Below are 18,683 nucleotides of genomic sequence, written 5' to 3'. Positions count from 1 at the left end.
TGATATTACATAACTGGTCAGCTGTTCATTAGAGTGATGGCATGTGGGAAAAAACTGTTCTTGTTCTTCTAATGCTAAATGTTCAATTAAATGTGTTATCCATTACTACGCAGTAAGTGTGGTGTATTGTTCATGTTCTTTTCAAAGCAGATTAGATGGAAAAAAAAATTGAAAATCAACTCAAACGTGATAATAAAAAAATAATTAGCAAAAAAACACACTTTTATTCCCAAGGAAACCGAGCAGAAGGAAGTGACGTGTTTCAGCGTCAGCCTCTTCCGCTCTCTTTTCGTTGAGGCTCAGCTAGCGGCCGGGTGAGTACACGTTTTGCCCAGAATATATTTGTCGATTTTTATTGATGTCTAAGTGTTTGAATGTGGTTAAAATATAACACAATTAATGTTATATCAGCTGCAATTGGGTATTGTGTATCACTGGCTTAGCTCGGAGGCAAAAAATAGAGAGAATTGTTTCAAGAGTTCCACGCTAACGTCACGCATGTGGCGAGGCCCCGCACCGTGCTAAGTCTGCGGCTAACATTAGCAAGTAGCTCGACTGACAGACATTTTGGACAAGTTTTCACGGCCAATACAGTGATTTAGATACGAACGGTGGCTCTTTGTTTTTTACTGTTTAACTCCTTATTTTCTTGGAATGACTGGCCTTTCTACGATTGCCGTAAAATTGCCGTTAGGACCTAGCTAGCTGCAACTGAAGCTAACGTCAGTTCTCTGTCTCAGCCTGCAAACATGCAGATCTTCGTGAAGACGTTGACGGGGAAGACCATCACCCTCGAGGTTGAGCCCAGCGACACTATCGAAAATGTCAAGGCTAAGATTCAGGATAAGGAAGGTGAGTCACAATTAACTCTGAGCGTAATGATAATCTTGATAGTTCGTTAACTTCAGCGAATAAATGTAACCGTAATGCAATAATTTCTTTACCCTTAACTTTTCCTGTTTTGCCAACTGTGGTAGAAGAGTATCTAAGTTGAACTGTTACAGGTTTATAGTTTGGGCAAGTCAGTAGAGTTGGTCTAATGGGGGAGCAGATATCTGACCCTCTAGTCAGACGAGTAGAGGGCCAGTCAGTGTGACGCTGGGATTTAACAGCAGTTAAAAAATTGTTAGCAAATAGACATAAAGGCAAAGTATTTCGTGTGACATGTTTAAATCTTGGCCAGTGTTTTGAGCCATTTGGCATCTCTGCCTATTGTACAATTTGTATGCGAGTTTAAGTTTTACTGTGTTTGCAGGAATTCCCCCTGATCAGCAGCGTCTGATCTTCGCTGGCAAACAGCTGGAGGATGGACGCACACTGTCTGATTACAACATCCAGAAAGGTAACTTCTTATTTCAAGTAAGGCCAGATATTCTGAATGTCTGTCACAGTAAACCATAGACAAGCTTTTTCATTATAAAATACACTAAACACTATTGAAACCTTAAGGATGATGGTGCTCCCAAAGTGTATCATTGCCATATTTGTGTTTTTCAAATTGATATGCAAATAACATTGTCATGGATGTATAGCTATTGTGCAGCATCTTTTGTTTCACTCTTAAAGGAGAGAACTCCACTGGATTTTAAAATGTATCTGGAGTCTCTAAGATGCCAAAGTAGAGAGAGCTTTCTATGGTTCTGTGTGGATGTGACTGAACTTCAGATTGACATAAAGGTGTCTAAACTTTCCACCAGAATCTACTCTGCATCTGGTTCTGCGTCTGCGTGGTGGTATCATTGAGCCTTCACTCAGACAGCTGGCCCAGAAATACAACTGCGACAAGATGATCTGCCGCAAGTAAGTCTAGATTTGAATATCATCCAATGAGTCTTTTTAATTTGTGTACAGTGCTACCGTTATTTACAGTGAAGTGGTTGGATAGAGTTTAGAAAACAGGACTTTTTATTTGGCACTGAGGGAAGTGTGCTTTGGTCAGTTAAGTACAGACTTGTTCTGGAAAAAGTAATGAAGTACATGGAGATGAGGCAAGATGGATGCTGTTTTTAATTGAAGAGTTGTGATTAATGTGTGTATACATTAGCTGAAATTGTGAAGGATAGCCATTGTGAGCAACTAAAGGCTCTACTGTACTAACCTTAGATGTTGGCTGACATGCCTATTAATTTATATTTTTCCAGCATTAAGTCAGTATCTCGCACTAAGACTAAATCTTCATGTTTGATACTTAAAATGTAGATGTCTAAATTTGTTGGCACTAGAACTTAATATTTTAGTTTCCCAAGAACTGCAAAATCCAACTTTAAGGTTGGTTCATGAAGACTTTCTTTGTAACTGATCCCTGACCTCTTGTGTTCCAGGTGCTATGCCCGTCTGCACCCACGTGCTGTCAACTGCCGCAAGAAGAAGTGTGGACACACCAACAACCTTCGTCCCAAGAAGAAGCTGAAGTAGACATTTTGACTGAATCGGCTTTGCATGCCATTTTGTGTTAAAATAAATGTAAGAAAATTATGCTGGTTGTCTGACTTGTATTATTCAGTGGGGCTTTCACAAGGCAGGAAGAAATGTTAAGTGTAGTTTGAATTCATGTGTGCATTATATGGACATGGGGCTGTGCAAGAAAAAGTTACCAGACTGACTGAAACAAGATGAGTCTGGTGCTATAAATTCCTGTTACTCTTTGCCAAATATTGGCTAATAGTTTACGTTGGAGGCCTGTCCAATGAATTATCTGGGTAATTCTGTAAACCTGCTTTTTTTTTTAACTGGCATTGCTTGAGACTAGAACTGTGCTGGTTTAAATCGGTCGGCCGTGACTTCCATTTTATTTCAATTTGGCCCCAGAACAGCACATGCCACTAGTGCTAACCTGAGTCGATGGCTCTATTTGGCAGATAAACAGGATCGCAAATAATACACACTATTAAACACTTCAAATGGCTGGTAGTGCCTTAATCCAAATGCTCAATGTACTGTACTGTCTCCATCACTAAAAAGCTGTAAAAAGAGTTTATCACAGCATTCCCAACTCCTGCTGCTGTTAATCAGCTGACTCAGTGTCGTACCTGCTGCTTGCACTCTAAACAGCTTCCCCAGCCTTGCTGCTACAAGCAGCATGAACAAAAGGGTCAGTCAGTGTTGACTAGAAATGACAAAGTGTTGACCAAGCTGACTGACAGCATTTTCAGTGTCAGCTGACGCATTGAATACCAGAATGGGTTCAGTTGATCTGAATCAAGTGGAAATGTAAGATGCAAACTAAGAATGCTGAATAACAACAAAACCCCAGATTTTCTTAACCTCCCATCACACAAAGAACACAGCAGTGACTTTGCATGACTTGAGTTTTAATGTTAAACAGTTCTATACAAATATAAGGAACTCATCTCACATTGACAAACCACCTGCTCTCCTCAAAGTCGGTATTTCTTTCTAAACAACAAAACTGTGGCCTTGTGAACACCAGTTGACAGTTTTCCTCTTTTCCTATTGACCGATACTTCAATGAACCTAACCTTAACTAACTGAAGTATTCTGAGGTATTTTGAGTCATACTGAAAGGTCAAATGTTTTGGGACACTGAGCAATTAAAAACAAACTTAACTTTGATCATCCAATGGCGATGAAAGTTCAGCATCATTCAGATGTTGCATGTTTTTTTCCAGTTTATGTGGCCTCAGCATGACAGTGGTGCATCTTTGGTGCTGCATTCTCTGTAATTGCTGGACACAGATGTTTTCTATAAAAAGGCCTTATTCCAGTGTATTTAAGGAAGAATCCACCACAGATCTCAAATGTTCTGTTAATTGCCATTGTAGGATTTTTTTTGTGGTTTGTGATTTCCTTAATTCTGTAGAAAGTTATCCTCCCATTAAGGGCTATAAACTGTTTTGCTGTTCAAGATGGTCATAGTGGAACAGAGAGTAGTTTTAAGGAGCTGTACTAAAGTGTCACGTTTGTAATTTCAGCCAAAAAGAATCAGAAAGGAAACAGAAAGTGTAATATGTGGAAGGTGCCCAAATAGTCTGAAATACAAGGTGAATTTCTCCTTTAACTTGTAGATACACAATAATACTGAAGGTCTTATTCACTTTCTGTTAAATTATAAGACAGCTGGTCATATAATGTACTTTAAACACTAATGTGCTGCTAATTGATCTTGAAAGGAAAAATCAATCCTCTCTGTTTTCCCACACTTTTCAGTAGAGGGGTCAGAGGTTAGTCGGGTGTTGGGGTGGTCTTACAGTTAGAGGACTCCGCTCCCTTTTTGTCTATACAAAAATTACTGCTAATTTATTCACACAGTGCTATTGTGTGGTAATTATACACTGGAATAAGGCTGCTGTGAAGCTAAGCGTTTCTGACATTAACCATGAGGAGTTTGTGCTGAGGAGCCGCTGGCTTCTGTATTTTGTTCATGCTTTGATAAAAGGCTGGTAACAATCTCTTTTAATCTTTTTAAGCCATGAGAAAGAAAAAAACAGCTGTTGATAAAATGAATGAGATCAGGCGTCATTACCTACAAATTACTTGTATTAACTATGAACAAGCATCTATGCTAGAAACTTTATTGCTAATTCAGTGATACTTGCATGTAGCAGCAGATGCCAGAAATGCCAGACATTGTAATAACTGGTCAAAGTGATGAAAGAGTCAGTCATTCCTCTTAATGTGATCAATGCAGTAACATTACATTATTACTGGTTTACGTTTGTTGAAACAGCTGAGGGGATCATTTTGACTGATAAAAAGTAGTTCACAGTTCAAAATGGTACAATGGTACAAATCATTAATGGCAGGTGTTATATAATAAAACTACCACGTTCTCTGGCAGTTTATTACATCAACAGATTTCGTTATGACCTGTTTAAATCACACTTTGACGTGTTATTATGATTCTGGCAGTTACTGCATCATCAGCTGCAAAGAACTGCACCTTATTTTTTTGTACCTATCAGTAACTCATCAGGAGGCGAGAAGCGAAAATCAATAGTTTGCCTCAGACGTTCACATACAAAGCTTGACAAGTCAATTAAGTACCCATTTGCTAAAACTACTGCAGTTGTGCTTTTTAACTCGAGCAGTCTGAGGTGTAGCACACTGCTAAGTAATGTGCATACGCGCACACACACACGCGCGCACACACACAGTTTCACATTCCTTGGCAGGTTCGGGGCTTCTGCAGAGCTCATGCAGTGCTCTCATAGTGATCTATGCTCTGCGGATTCGCTTAGCCTCTCTCTAGGGTTATTTTTACTATTATGATAAATGCTAGTGTTGAGGAACACAGAAAAAGTACACACATAAAGTAAAACTGGATCATTTTGTGAACACAGACAAATGTAAACAAAATAAAACTTGGCACAAACATTATCAAGTGCAATCTCAGGTCCACAGGCCACAGTGACACATTAAGATCTTCCCTTCAAATGCTGATCTACCTGTCAAAGTGGCCAGTGGAGGGGACAGACCTGCCAGCTGGTAGCTATCACTGATCCCACGGTGCCTGTGAGTAACCCATCCACGAGCATGAATAATAGAATAAGTGGTGACAAAGAGCAGTCATCGTGAAACATGAGCAAACAAAAAAAAAAAAAAAACAGTTGTGCGTTGGCGATCCTCAGTGGACAAAATGGGAGCAGGTTGCTGCATCTCTGAGTTTGTTGATGTTCTGGCTGGTGTGAGGCCAGTCCAGGCTGCTGATGGTGAACTGGAACTGACTTAATTCAGGGTCTTTGCCTCGGTGTGTCCTCGGATGTTACTGGGTGCATCTCCACAGTGTTAAAGGAAGGATGACACCAAAATAAACTCAAGTGTTATTATAGAAAAGCAGACATTGTATAGCTTGATTTTTTTTCAGGTGTCATTTAAGCACTCACCTTTTAGATTTACCAGTAACATTATGAGAAAATGTAAATCTAAAAGCTTTATTCGTACCAGACTATTACGTGTGGGCCTCAGGATTTTAATTTAATGTGAAAGAAGCATTTATGGACAGTCACGTTGAGGTGTCTAAAAACCAAGTGTCCAGAATTATGATAAAAATTTTATGTTTAGTATAGCTATAAAAATGCAATTATTCATAAAACTTTCTGCCAAACTCTGATGCAGCTCCTGCTGTTACAGTTACTGTCCATGCTCAGACCTCCAGCTCTGCAGGAAATCAGAACACCACTGGCTTTTAGTAAACACTGTCAGGCTCTTAGTCTTTGATTTTTTCCAAGTTGTACGCCTTCTTAGTGAAAGAATATACTGATATAAGTAAATTTCCCACTCTGCATTAAATAAAAATAGACCTCACAAAAAATGAACTAACAAACAAGTAGAAAATCATTTGATTCCTGTTGGAAATGTGCTTTGTGTAGTAGTGTGCATTGCTATGAATAAATCATTACCTCATTCATTTTGAGGCATCAGTATCATTACCATAATCAAACGAGACCATCACTGAAAAGACTTTCAGCCTCTTGCAGATTCTGCTCTGCAGTTTTACATTGCAAACCACCAGGTCAGATTTAGACAAAATAGACTTGGTTGCCATGGCTCCAAAAAGGAGGAGGAGGGTGCTGTTCTTCCAGAGAAAATGGACCTAAAGCTGTCAGAGTCATCAGTGATGGCAAATGACGAATAAAGTAAGAAATATAATGTAAATATCATTTTATGCTCTTCAGGATTGAAAGACATACAGCTGATGGGAACTGTGACATGGAAAAAAAAGCAGCAGTAGCCAATTAGATACTATACTGTCATATGATAATTACCCCAAGGTTAATGAGACACTGATGCACAGTACAGATGGTTTATTCTGCACATGGTACCTGTAAGAGGTTTCTGATATTGTGTGTTTTCCTGCACTGAGCTTAAAAGATACATGAAGGTAAACACCAGTATGTTTTCCTCCATATTGCTTTGATTTCTCTTCTGATGTTACATCAGTGAAACACAAATCAAGGCCACATGAAGGAGACCAGCTCTGACTGTGGAGATGCAGCCCAGCTGCTGCTGTGGCTATTTATCGATGAGTTTGGCTAGGCTCTGTCTCAGGTCCTTCAGGTCGCAGATTTTGACGTCCAGAACCTCGATGACACGCCGAACCTCGACTTCAGCCTGCTCCCGCTCATCCCGGCTGGAGGCCATTGTTTTTTCAGCGCTCTGAACCCGATCCTCCAGCTCCGTGTTTCGTCTCTCCAAATCCTGCACATAAATGAACAGTTGTTGATGCCGTAATATGTATGCCTATATTTTCTCCATCTGTTGGTGCCCAACCTGTACATTAGACATGTTCTTTGTATTTTGTGTTATTAGCATCAGCAGCCAATGCTCTTTACTTCTTTACAATGTATTTCTTTGTGGGGCAGTGTAGTACTGTAAATCACTCTGGTCTAGAGTGTAATTCCTGCTATTTTTGCCACCTCTGTCCATAAATATGCTCTGATAATAATGTTATAGTGGAACAGACGACTGGCAGTAATGCACATGTGTTTTGTACGTTGCTGTTCTCTGCCTGTATGGTTCCTCTATCTAAAGTTTGGGTGAGCAACACTGATCAAAGTTATGTTTTATCAAAATTAGGACATTGCACACAAATGTTTACATCTGCAAACTGAGTTTAGTGATGGCAGGTACAGTCTGTCCCAGTGTATGTCTACATGCCTACATTCTTTCTGCACATTTAAAGGTCAACATATACATTCGTGTTGGACTTTAAATGTGCAGAAGGAGTGTACCATATTGTAACAAATACTGCCCATTCAAACTGGGACAGAGAGCAACTGCAGCACAACAGCTTTGGAGCAGGTACAAGCAAAGCATCATGTTTAAAGTCCCTGGTAGATACAGAGGAGAACAACAACCAGTTCAGCTCTTTCCTTTCCACGTCTGGAAATTTGTCATTTCTTGTGTGGCTGCTGACTGCGATAGTAGTAGTCTCATTTACTGAGAATTTCCTCTCAGGCTTAATTGCTTTAAACTGTTCATACTGCAAATAATTCAAATGTGCAATTTTGTGTTTTACAAGGTTTGTCTGTATGCCAAAAGTAGCAATGAACAGATTAGGGAATAAACACAAGGACAGCAAAGGTTAAATATGAATATACATAATTTACAACTGACACCACTACTAAAAGTGATAGAGGACCTAATCAAGGCTATGTAATATGCATCAGGTGTAATCTCCTGCATTAAGATGGAAATTCAATACAATTTGTTTTCTCCTTGAAATCCTCAGTTCACCTGTACTGATTATTTACTGCACCGCTGTGGTCTGAGCTGCACTGTCTCTTTTAAAACTACAGTATTGGCACTTTGATTCTCCATTAGTTGACTGTGTGGCTCTGTCTGGTTTGGAGAACAAAGAAGAAACCAGCACATACACCTGTCAGCACACTACAAAACTAGAACTTCTTACCACAAAAAAAAAAAAAAAGAAACATCTTGTCTACGCAGATCAAACCAGAAACAGATCGCACTAGAGTAAGACTTGAAAAGAAAGTCCTTGAAAGACTGAACTCTGGGACCTCTTAGCGATTGAACCACAAGCACCAATGGCAAAAAAAAAGATGTGAATGTCTCTGTTCACACTGACAATGAAATGTGTTTCTCTCTCCTTGTCATTGAAGTAGTTTTCCTACTTCTGATATAATACAAGCTCTGCAAGGTTAAGTTACAATGAAAATGTAGGGGAGGAAAAGCAACTTGTGCAGCGCAAATTCAGTATAATTATGTTCATAATGTACTGTAGAAATGCAGCTGAAGAGAAAAAAAAAATCCCATTCTCCCTGAATGTTCTGCAGGATCCCAATAGTCCGTCTGGACCAGCAACCTGTTCCCTTGCAGAAATGTACACTTGCAGCCTAGATATTAGCAGAACCTTTCTTTTAAGTGACAGCATGAATTTGCTGTGGTTAAGGGTGAGGGAGGGAGAAACAAACAAAAAAATAAATAAGTGAATAAAAAAAAAAATAAACAAAGGATTTAATGGCTTATCAATCCCAATTTGACTGGCTGACTATAATTTAACAGCAGTGGAAACTCGGGTTGCAGCTTACATAAACTCCTCCCCTCCTCTTGTTTCTTTGTTGTGTATTATTATTTCTCTTGCTATACGTTCTTGTTTGTTAATCGAAAAATCTATGTACAGTAAACTGATATGTGGCCTTACCCAAAATCTGTCCTTTGATCATGAAGCTTGTATGAGATACATACCATCTCCCAGTAACAAGTAGACTCGCAAAACAGAGTTGTCGACTGCAATGGGTAGAGTTACTCTGAGGAAATGAAAAGGAAATGAAAAGAAAAAAAACAAACTAAACTGCTCATCAGTTTACCTGGAGTCTCTGCATGGCGTCCTCTCTCTCCTTCTCTAGCTCGCCCACATCTGTTTTCTTGCTTTGTAGATTGTGAATTTCCTGAAAATACAATTTCAAACTGTCACAACAGCACCTTCACACTGCCTTCCTTACACACACACACACACACACACACACACACACACACACACACACACACACACACACACACACACACACGGAGCATTCACCTCTTGTTTTGCACCAAAAATACTTCAGTCTATACCTACATGTGGCTCATTTATCATACACCAGGTTGATGGTAAGATTTTTTTGGGGGGGGGGGTTCTGCCTCTTGGGAAACATACCTGGCATGAATTCTGCTGCCAGAAGTGGAACTTGTTTAAATGATGGGACACACATGGTTATGTTAATGAGGCCAGAGAACAGCAGCAAGCTGCTTTCAATTAATATTTCACTTTAATATCCTTTTTATTTATCCAGAGAAAATGGCTTTTGGCTGAGTGTACCCAGCATGCATTTGATGGACACTGCTTTTGGCCCAAACAAGCACTAAATGTTCATAAGATGAGACTTTGGCAATATAAAAATTTATACTAAAGCAGGATTGGAAAAAAAGTTATGAAGGTGATTCAGGAAGGTGTTAAATAGTGGCAACTCTGGGCACCTGCTTCTTGTCTCAAGTCTTAACATTCATATTGGTGTGTTTTGTGTGGCTGTGGGCTTTTATCAAAGCTCTCTCCAGGCAGACCAAAGCAATGAGTCATCAACAAGAAAAATTATTGGCTCAAGCATAAATCAAGGCTTTAGCAGAAATAGAAATTAGAAGGGCATAAATAAAAGCCAGAAAACACATTTTTCTCTTATGTCCACTAGAATTTTGAAACATTTTGTCAAGTAATTATTTTTTGGACAAGACAAAAACAAAATTATTGGACCAGAAAGATTTCAGTAAAAGCCTTAAAGATGATTCAGAGAACAAATCCTCAAACTGACACTTTCTAGCTCTCCTAGCTTAAAACATTTACAGATAATGGTAAATGAAAAACAGATGGAGATTCAGGCTCACACAATCCCATTGATGTGATGTGTGCTGGTGTATTTTGCACTTGCTTTCCACACTGAACTTCCCTTCAAGGTAGTAAATAGATTTGGACAGTGTGCGGTGCATGTAGTGGACTGGGTGTCTTGCCTGGTCTTTAGCGCTCAGCAAAGCTTCCAGCTCCTCCAGTGACCGGTTCAGCTCCTCTCTACCAGTCTGACCACCAGCAGGATGCCCCAGCTGGGCCTCCAGATCTGCCACCTGGAACACACACACACACACACACACACACACACACACACACACACACACACACACACACACACACACACACACACACACACACACACACACACACACACACACACAGTCCTAGGTCACCTTTAGGTTATTTCTATAACCTCCTAACCCTGACTTAAACCTCTGACCCAAAAATCTTTTTCTCTTTTTCCCCAATTGTGGACAAGCCGCCCTCAGTTAACCGGTCTTCACTGTGAAATTTGTCTTCAAAAGTAGCGTATGACAGACAGACACACAAACACACACAACTTCCAGAGAAGCATCACACACAGCTGTGATGTTTCTGTGGAAAAAAGCTTTACTGCCAGTGGTCACAGTACTGAAACCCCATGCCACAGAGACTTTCTTTTTTTTTTTTTAAATGGCTGGAGAGATGTGACCTTTCATGAAAAATCAGGAAAAATGTTTCTCCCACTCTGACCCACTTCCCTGTGTTTAACATATTAATGGAAAAGCTAAAGAGGGTGAGTGACAGTTGGACTAAACAAGGACAAGCTGTGCAGCCTTTGAAGTAAATTTAACTAGATGCAAGGCACTAACACTCACAGGGTTAGGGGTTCACTTCCCACTAGGCTTTGCTTACTGCAAATGAAAACATTATACTGAATGTTTTGCATGGTGTGGGAGTAATCTGATTAAGACAACAATCTAATTGAGTCCCCAGTGTTTTTACAGTTTGAAGCAACAGGATTTGATAATAATAGGCTTTACATGTATTTATTTTAAAACTGATAAGGCTCTCGCTGCATCGCGTTGTTTGTTTTGTGAATCTGACACCGGCTCCACTGACCTTTCATATGCACAGTTATGACAAAATTATGGTCTGTTAAATGTAGATTTTAAACAAGTTAGGTCTAACCTGTTTACGACAGTAACGGTAAGGAAATCCGATAAAAAGATTTACATGGCAGTTTAAATATCCTGAGGCTTGCCTGAATTTGATTAAATGCTTGCATGCATGTCAGTGTAACGGGCAGATGCTGTAGATGAAACCCGACATATAATGAAACCTGACATGATCACATCTGACAGATGAAGCATTTGTTTGCTAATTGTGTACCGAGTGCACTTTGGCTGTTCATCTTTTGCTTACTCGATAATAAAAAGAATAACCTTAAATTCCTCAACCGCCAGTCAAATATTCAACAAGAAGTGCACAGAGGATTGAAATAAAACATTAGACAGTTGAGGTGAGATTAATAGATTAGTAGTAGTAGATTAAGATTAATAAATTGACGGAAAATTAATTGGCATCAATTCAGATATTTGACAATTAGTTGTTTTTAGCTTAATGTTTGGAGTTAATGCAGGAAAACATTGATCCAGCTTCTTAAATATAAAGATGTAGTCTTCTGTGATAGTAAATCAAATATCTTTGGGTTTGTGACTGTTGGTTGAAGCCACTTGAAGGCCTCAAATGGGATTTGGGAAATTGTGTTGGGCATTTTGCACTAGTTAATGACATTTTATAGACCAAATATAATAATTTATATAATATAAAATAACCAGTATATCACTCAATAATGAAAATAATCACTATTTGTAGCACTAAATATACCAAAATAGTGCCTTGACAATTAATGATAGACAAGAGCTGGTTAAATAAAGCAGAGATGAAAATAAAAGGTTTCTCTTAAAATAAGAAATAGAAGCACAACTATGAGCACAAATCTTGACCTCCTTGGTTTTGGTTCTACCTTCTACCTTTTTGTTGTAATGTTGGTGATGCAGGAATCATCACAATCTTTGCTGCTGCTTATTCCATACATTTCCTTTCACCTTTGATAACTGCATCAGCTGAACATCTGAAATGTAAATATGTGTGTGAGGGTAGAGAGCCTCTCCTGCTCCCATGATGTCAACATTTCCCTTTCCCCTCCCCTTAGCATCTCCTCTGCATTTTAACTGGCAATTTCAAAGTGGCTCTTTATAGATTCCACGCTATACGCTACGTCGCACACCATCCAAGCCGAGCTTAAGAAAACCGGGTTCACATGGTCCCTGAGGACTCAACCTCTTTGTAGCCACTCTTTTTGTGACAGCTACTGTCCCCAGAGACACCAGCTCCATCTCTCTGAAATCCACACAAATATCACGAAGAGAGAAATCCTGTGAAAACTGTGATGTCTTTCTAAATGAATGCTCCCAGGAATGTTTTAATCTTAATAGATTGACAGGAGATTGAAAAAGCAACAGTGCTGCATATACAGTGCACGTGTAAGAGCAGAGAAGCTGAGTAAGACATCACAGCAGATACACTGAGTTTCTATTTATTATTTACTATATTCCAGTTAAATTAGAAATGTCTTTCTGTCGGTGTTCACTTTGGATTCCCAGCTGTTACGACTGATTGCTTGATGACCCCGTTTCAAAAAACAATATATATATAAAATAAAAATAAAGTTGTCTTGCCTAAGTAACAACCAACAATTCTTGCTGAAACTGAGCAGGGGTCAGAGTCAACCCAGAAACCCAGAAAATAAACACAGAGCCTTTCTGTGGCAGATGAACACCAACATGGCTGAAGCCGAGAGTGTGACAAGGGAGAACAAGTCAGCCAACGCCAACCTCTCTCCTTCTGCTCCTACGGTGATTTATCTTCTTCCTGCAACTGGGGCAGAGAAGGGGGAGGGGGTTGGGCAGTATAGGGTGTCCTGTCCCAAAAAAAAAAAAAGAAAAAATCATCCCTGCCCCCTTCACACACCCCGTTGCCAAGCCCCTGAGGCCTGCTCTACTTCTCGCCACCTGGTTGACTTTGCTGCAGTGTGTGTGTAGCTGTGTGTTTGCATGTATTTGTGGGGGTAACCTTCACCTGGACTTGTAGCGAGAGAGGAAACCACAACGAGGGCTATAAATAAAAGGGCCAGTTTTCTGTCACTGGTGATAATAGTTTCATTGCAGGCCTGATGCGGCAGCATTTAATTCTGTTGAATTGAGGAAGCCTTGTTAAGCTTGACCAAGGGCATCATTTTCTCTCCCTAAATTAAAGATGAAATGTCTGCATTCTGGCCCTGCAATTATCACGGGAGCCTGTCAACAGAAATATCCCAAGGAGGGGTGGGGGGATGGTGGCTGGATGAAAAATGCATCTGCAGTTTGGAACAGACCAAACTCATGTGGGGATTTTAGTGTGATACTAATGGATGCATGAATAATAAAAAATAAAAAATCATCACATCCAGTTGCTCTCTATGAGTGGTCACAACTTCATACAGTCTATATCTGCTTTGATTCTAGCAAAGTGTTGATTGATCCTTTGTTTCTTTTTCTTGTCATTTTAAACAACACACATATATATATATACACACACATGTATAAAGTACATAAATGCATACACATAAGGGTTTGATAGTTGGATGTAATAATAATTAATTCATAATTAAAGTAATTAAAAGCCAGATTATAATAAGTTAAAGTAAATTATAGTTAATTTGCCATCATCTTCATCTAGTTTACAATTCCCCCAATAATGCTGTAAATAATGTTTTTTTAAAACATCTACCAGATTTTTTTTGATATATTAGCTTTAATATATTCACACTACATGGAAAAGAACTACTGTGTGCAGCCCAAAATAAAAGACAGTAATGTGACAAAATAGTTTGTAGAGTGACTTGTTTTTGCTGGAGGACAAATTTCCTCCTTCGGGTGTGAAATGACTGACAGGAAGCAGAACATCACTTAATGCAGCAGTGACATGAAACCTCACCTCAGCACAATGAAATAAAACAGGAAGTGTATCCAGGTTTTATAAGGTGGACAATCCTGTTTCATGCAAGTTTCAATGACTAACTTCTGGTTTTGATGTTGTAATAAAAAAAAGAAGATAAATCACTATATCTTGCAATGTTTTACTGTGGAAACACACGGTCATGCAACAAACAACACAGTGAGATACAATTCGTTGGTGTTGCCCTGTGTAGCTTCTGCTCTATTTTATTTTTTTGAGGAAGTGATTTTCTTACCACTTTGTATCTCTTTAAATTTTCTTATAATGCTTTGGACACTAAAGTGGTGACTATTGGATCTCATACTACTGAGGGAAATCTACATCAAGACAACACAAAATACTCTGTTCTGATTAATTTGCAGGTGTTTGTTAAAACTTAAGTTCAAGACACCTCAAAAAATACTTCTAGTCTCTAATGTGACTAAGTTGGTACTGTAGTCAGTTCAATTTTGAATGTATTTTATATAGCCAGAAATCACAAATCTTTCTAAGAAAGCTTTAAGGTCTGTACAATAAAAGACATCCTCTTAGACACACAAGATAAATTTAAGAAATGAATTGAAATTTTGTACAAACTGGAGAACACCTTTTGCAATCACATGTGGTGCATTTGCTTAAAAACCCTTTAAAACACAACCTCAAAAATGACAGCTGAGCTGAATCAGCAACACCTCAGTGTCAGTCGACCCTAAATTGTTTCAAACTTCCGGGGTATTGTATGACACAGTGTTAGTTTGTAATGGCTGTTTACACGGTCACCTGGTCTCTGAGGCGATCGGTCTCCTCCTGGTATTCAGCTAGCTGTTTCTTCCACTGCTCCACGCTGCTGTTGGCTTCCTGCAGCGCTGCCACCAGCTTGGCGTTACTGTCCTGCAGGGTGAAGAGCTCAGCCTCCAGGTTTATCTCACACATGGACCTGAGGAGAAGTCACAAAAAGATTCATTTGAAGCTGCAATAATGTATATTTTGGCCACTTTGGGGCAGGGGAGCAACCTGTAAATACAACACTGATATAATATCACTGCAGAAAGTCAAAATAGTAACATTAACATTAATTTGGAGTCGATGCTCACTCTGTTTCAGCTCTGTCTTTGGTCTCTACTAATCCCTGAGGGAAATATCAGGCTCTTTCGCTGGTAAATACTCTATTACATTCACCAGCTAGTTGATAGTTTTGTCTGACTTTCATTTGGTGCTGGGACGTAGCATGCAGTGGGCTTATCTGAGCTTTTTAGCTGCAGGTGCTGAAAACAACAATAATGAGGAGTGTCGAGAGTGAACCAAAACAATGAGCTGAAAGATGCTATAATGCTTCGCAGAGCTGAGGTGGACAGCAGAGTCAGGGGATAATTCTCTGTGCATTTGTCACTAAGAGAAAACACCTTCCACACTTCACATAGTCATTTGATCTATTGTTAATACGAAAAATATTGATCAGTGCATCTTCAAAGGAACCATTCTGGTTGGATGTCACTGTCAGGAAGAAGCATTGCTGGTGAGGAAATGCAGAAGATAATGATGTTATGCAGTGAAACATTTATGTTATGCTGCACCAGCTGTTTGGAGGAATGTGGTGGGAGATTTATTTGATCTTAAAGAGCCATAAGCCCATGGATTTCAACAGTTTCAAAGAAGTGTGAAACTAATTTTCTGTCTTGTAGTGACTTACATTTTTTCTCTTATCTTAAAGTGCAATCCTGCACAAGTGGTACCACTAACCAGTAAATCCCACATGACATCATAAGCTCCTGTCCAGGATTGATTGTTTTCAGCTTTGGTATTACAGTGAAAATAGATCCCAATGAGAGCAATATTAAATTACCAGTGTGGTAAAGCCATGTTAGATTACAAGTTGCCTCAAAATTATATATCACATTAGTCCCTATAGTTGGTTGTTTCAGGTGTGTATGTGTGGATGTTTGAAAACAATTTGTTTTGTAACTGGCTAAATGAGACAACAGTATGCACCTTTAACAATGGAAAATTACACCATTGGGTACTATGTAAAAAAAAATTTAATAAACACCTTTATTAAGAAGTGGAAAGAGAGATCAGGTCCAGTGTGCCGGGAAAGGTCAGGATTCAGAGGGGATATTTAATAAACCAGAGAGCTTTCAGATGAGAAGATGGAGTTTAGGAAGCTGAGTCTTTGCCATGACGACCAAACTAACAGCTTGGCAACCATAAAACTACTCACCATAGCAACAGGAGGGAAAAGACTGCATAGGCTCACAACAATCATAAAATAAAATCACTGCGATAACGGGATGTAAAGCAGCCAAGGACTTGTGCCTTTTTTGCTTCCTGGTATCAGATGGAAGGTTGAGTGATCAATAATGGCCACCATAATGACAATAATTATGAGTTGCTAAATTCAGCACCAGTCAGCCCTGGCCAGCCTGCAGTCATGGACTGACTGACTGACACACACACACACACACACACACACACACACACACACCCACACACCCACACACCCACACACACACACACACACACACACACACACACACACACACACACACACACACACACACACACACACACACACACACACTGAGAACAGCATGGAATGTCAAAGCCTCGGGCCATGACTCAGGCAAGTGCTTGAAAATGGCTTTGGACAGTTTTCTCTTTCGTGTACTTAAAACATGTGACACAAACACACACAAACACACCACTGCAGCGGGGGGGGGGTGTGAGTGTCCACCTGTAGCATGGTTTCCAGGCAGATTACACATTTTGCTTTGTGGGAAAAAGCTTTTAGTCTGACTCACTGCTGCTTTTCTACTTTATCAGAGCTGTTATTTTTCTTAAGAACTGAAAGTGAGCCTTTCGTAGACACCAGCACAGCCAGTCTGTGATGCTTGCTGTTGCTCACTGCTGTTAAGGGAACAGTTTGTATTTCCTGACTTTTAGTCCCTTGTATGAGTCAAGCTCCAGATCCCTGGATCAGTGGTATCCAGCCCTGGTTCTGAAGAACCACAGGCATGAATATTTTCCATCCCTCTGTACTCTGCCCACACCCAACCTAAATTTATAATTTAAAATCTTATAATCTTGTTTCCAGATTGTAATTTCACATTTGTTAATTCTGTCCACTCTGCACATGCGACATCTATCACATGCCCTTCTTATATTGCGCTTCCCAAGTTTCAGATTTTTATTTATTTTTGTTTGTTTTCCTTCTTTGAACCCAGTGTCTAAGTGTGTGTGTTTTTTTTTGTTTGTTTTTTTTTTTATTTGTGATTTTTGGTCGTAAAAATAAAACTGATTTGACCTGATGTGATTAGCTCCTGATGGTGAGGTGAAGATAAAGCAAAGAATGATGGAAAATATGCAGTTCTATGGCAGTTCAGTGGGAACAAACTTCCATGGATCCTACATTTCCCAGAATGCAACTCGATAGTGCATCTTTGCTAGAATCCACCTGCTTGGTTCAAAGGCCAAGCCCATACTCTCTGAAGCAGGTTGTCTGTTAAAAAATCTATAGTCCCCACACCCACATAACTAAATTACTTTCTCAAACTTGACAAGTTCCTCCAGAGCCCTGGAAGACATTAAACAGGCAGAGTAACAATCCCGATCTTAATTTGTAAAAGTCCTTCCATATTTCTGGAGTTACAATATTTAGCTTTGGATTCACTTCCTGTGTGGAAGAGTGACCATGTGGGCACCAGAATTTATTCTCCAGGTAGAGGAGATGTGATGTGCCGCTTCGCTGCAGGAAGTTCTTATTATCAGGTTTGTTTTTAAGAGGCAAATCTCAAAAAACCTGTGAGCAGCTTTCAGTGAATTTTGGTGAGGGTAAACACTCTTTAAATACTGCAATTTAATGTCTTGTTGTTGTCATTTCCTTTCCTCCTCTAACAGAGAACAGGAATTTAGTTGTTTTGAGCTGGTACCGTTCACTGAACAGAGCTCAACAAAGTGCTTTGGGCAGTTACATCAGCTCATGTAGCTGAGCTGAGGTTTAAACGCTGGATTACAACCTTTGTCGTAAACTTTCCAAACCCTAATGAATAAAATTTCCATTCCAGTACTCCCACACACACACACACACACACACACACACACACACACACACACACACACACACACACACACACACACACACACACACACACACACACACACACACACACACACACACACACACACACACACATCTGCTGCTCTCTCTGTTGTTTCATTCTAATGTGTGTTTTATGTCTGTGTGTTTTGGGTATTATTGTTGTGGATTGTTGTTGTTATTCTTATGCTGTACAGTTTGCTGCAAGCCAAATACTCTTCCATAAACATCAGAGGTTCTGAGCAAGAATTCTCACTGCACTCTCTC

The 18,683-nt window shown here is 39.6% G+C and overlaps 2 protein-coding genes across 2 annotated transcripts in view; one reads left to right on the top strand and one right to left on the bottom strand.

Moving 5' to 3' along the window:
• The first annotated feature begins 239 nt into the window (after positions 1–239).
• LOC130170740 (ubiquitin-60S ribosomal protein L40) lies at positions 240–2,475 on the top strand. Its single transcript, XM_056378328.1, has 5 exons — positions 240–314; positions 741–852; positions 1,256–1,342; positions 1,698–1,800; positions 2,322–2,475. Exons 2-5 carry the CDS (start codon positions 750–752, stop codon positions 2,413–2,415), a joined length of 387 nt encoding a protein of 128 aa, XP_056234303.1. The 5' UTR covers positions 240–314; positions 741–749; the 3' UTR covers positions 2,416–2,475.
• Positions 2,476–3,294: 819 nt separating this feature from the next.
• homer3b (homer scaffold protein 3b) overlaps positions 3,295–18,683 on the bottom strand; it is a 47,582-nt gene continuing 32,193 nt past the window's right edge. The window contains exons 8-11 of the mRNA XM_056378329.1: positions 15,104–15,260; positions 10,465–10,575; positions 9,291–9,371; positions 3,295–7,158 (exon numbers count right to left, since the gene is read on the bottom strand). Of these exons, the coding sequence (XP_056234304.1) occupies positions 6,973–7,158; positions 9,291–9,371; positions 10,465–10,575; positions 15,104–15,260 (535 nt within the window). The 3' untranslated portion in view covers positions 3,295–6,972. The remainder of the gene's footprint in view (positions 7,159–9,290; positions 9,372–10,464; positions 10,576–15,103; positions 15,261–18,683) is intronic.

This window comes from Seriola aureovittata, chromosome 6, assembly GCF_021018895.1.
Source record: "Seriola aureovittata isolate HTS-2021-v1 ecotype China chromosome 6, ASM2101889v1, whole genome shotgun sequence".
NCBI classification, from domain to species: domain Eukaryota; kingdom Metazoa; phylum Chordata; class Actinopteri; order Carangiformes; family Carangidae; genus Seriola; species Seriola aureovittata.
This window is presented reverse-complemented; position numbering and strand designations above follow the sequence as displayed.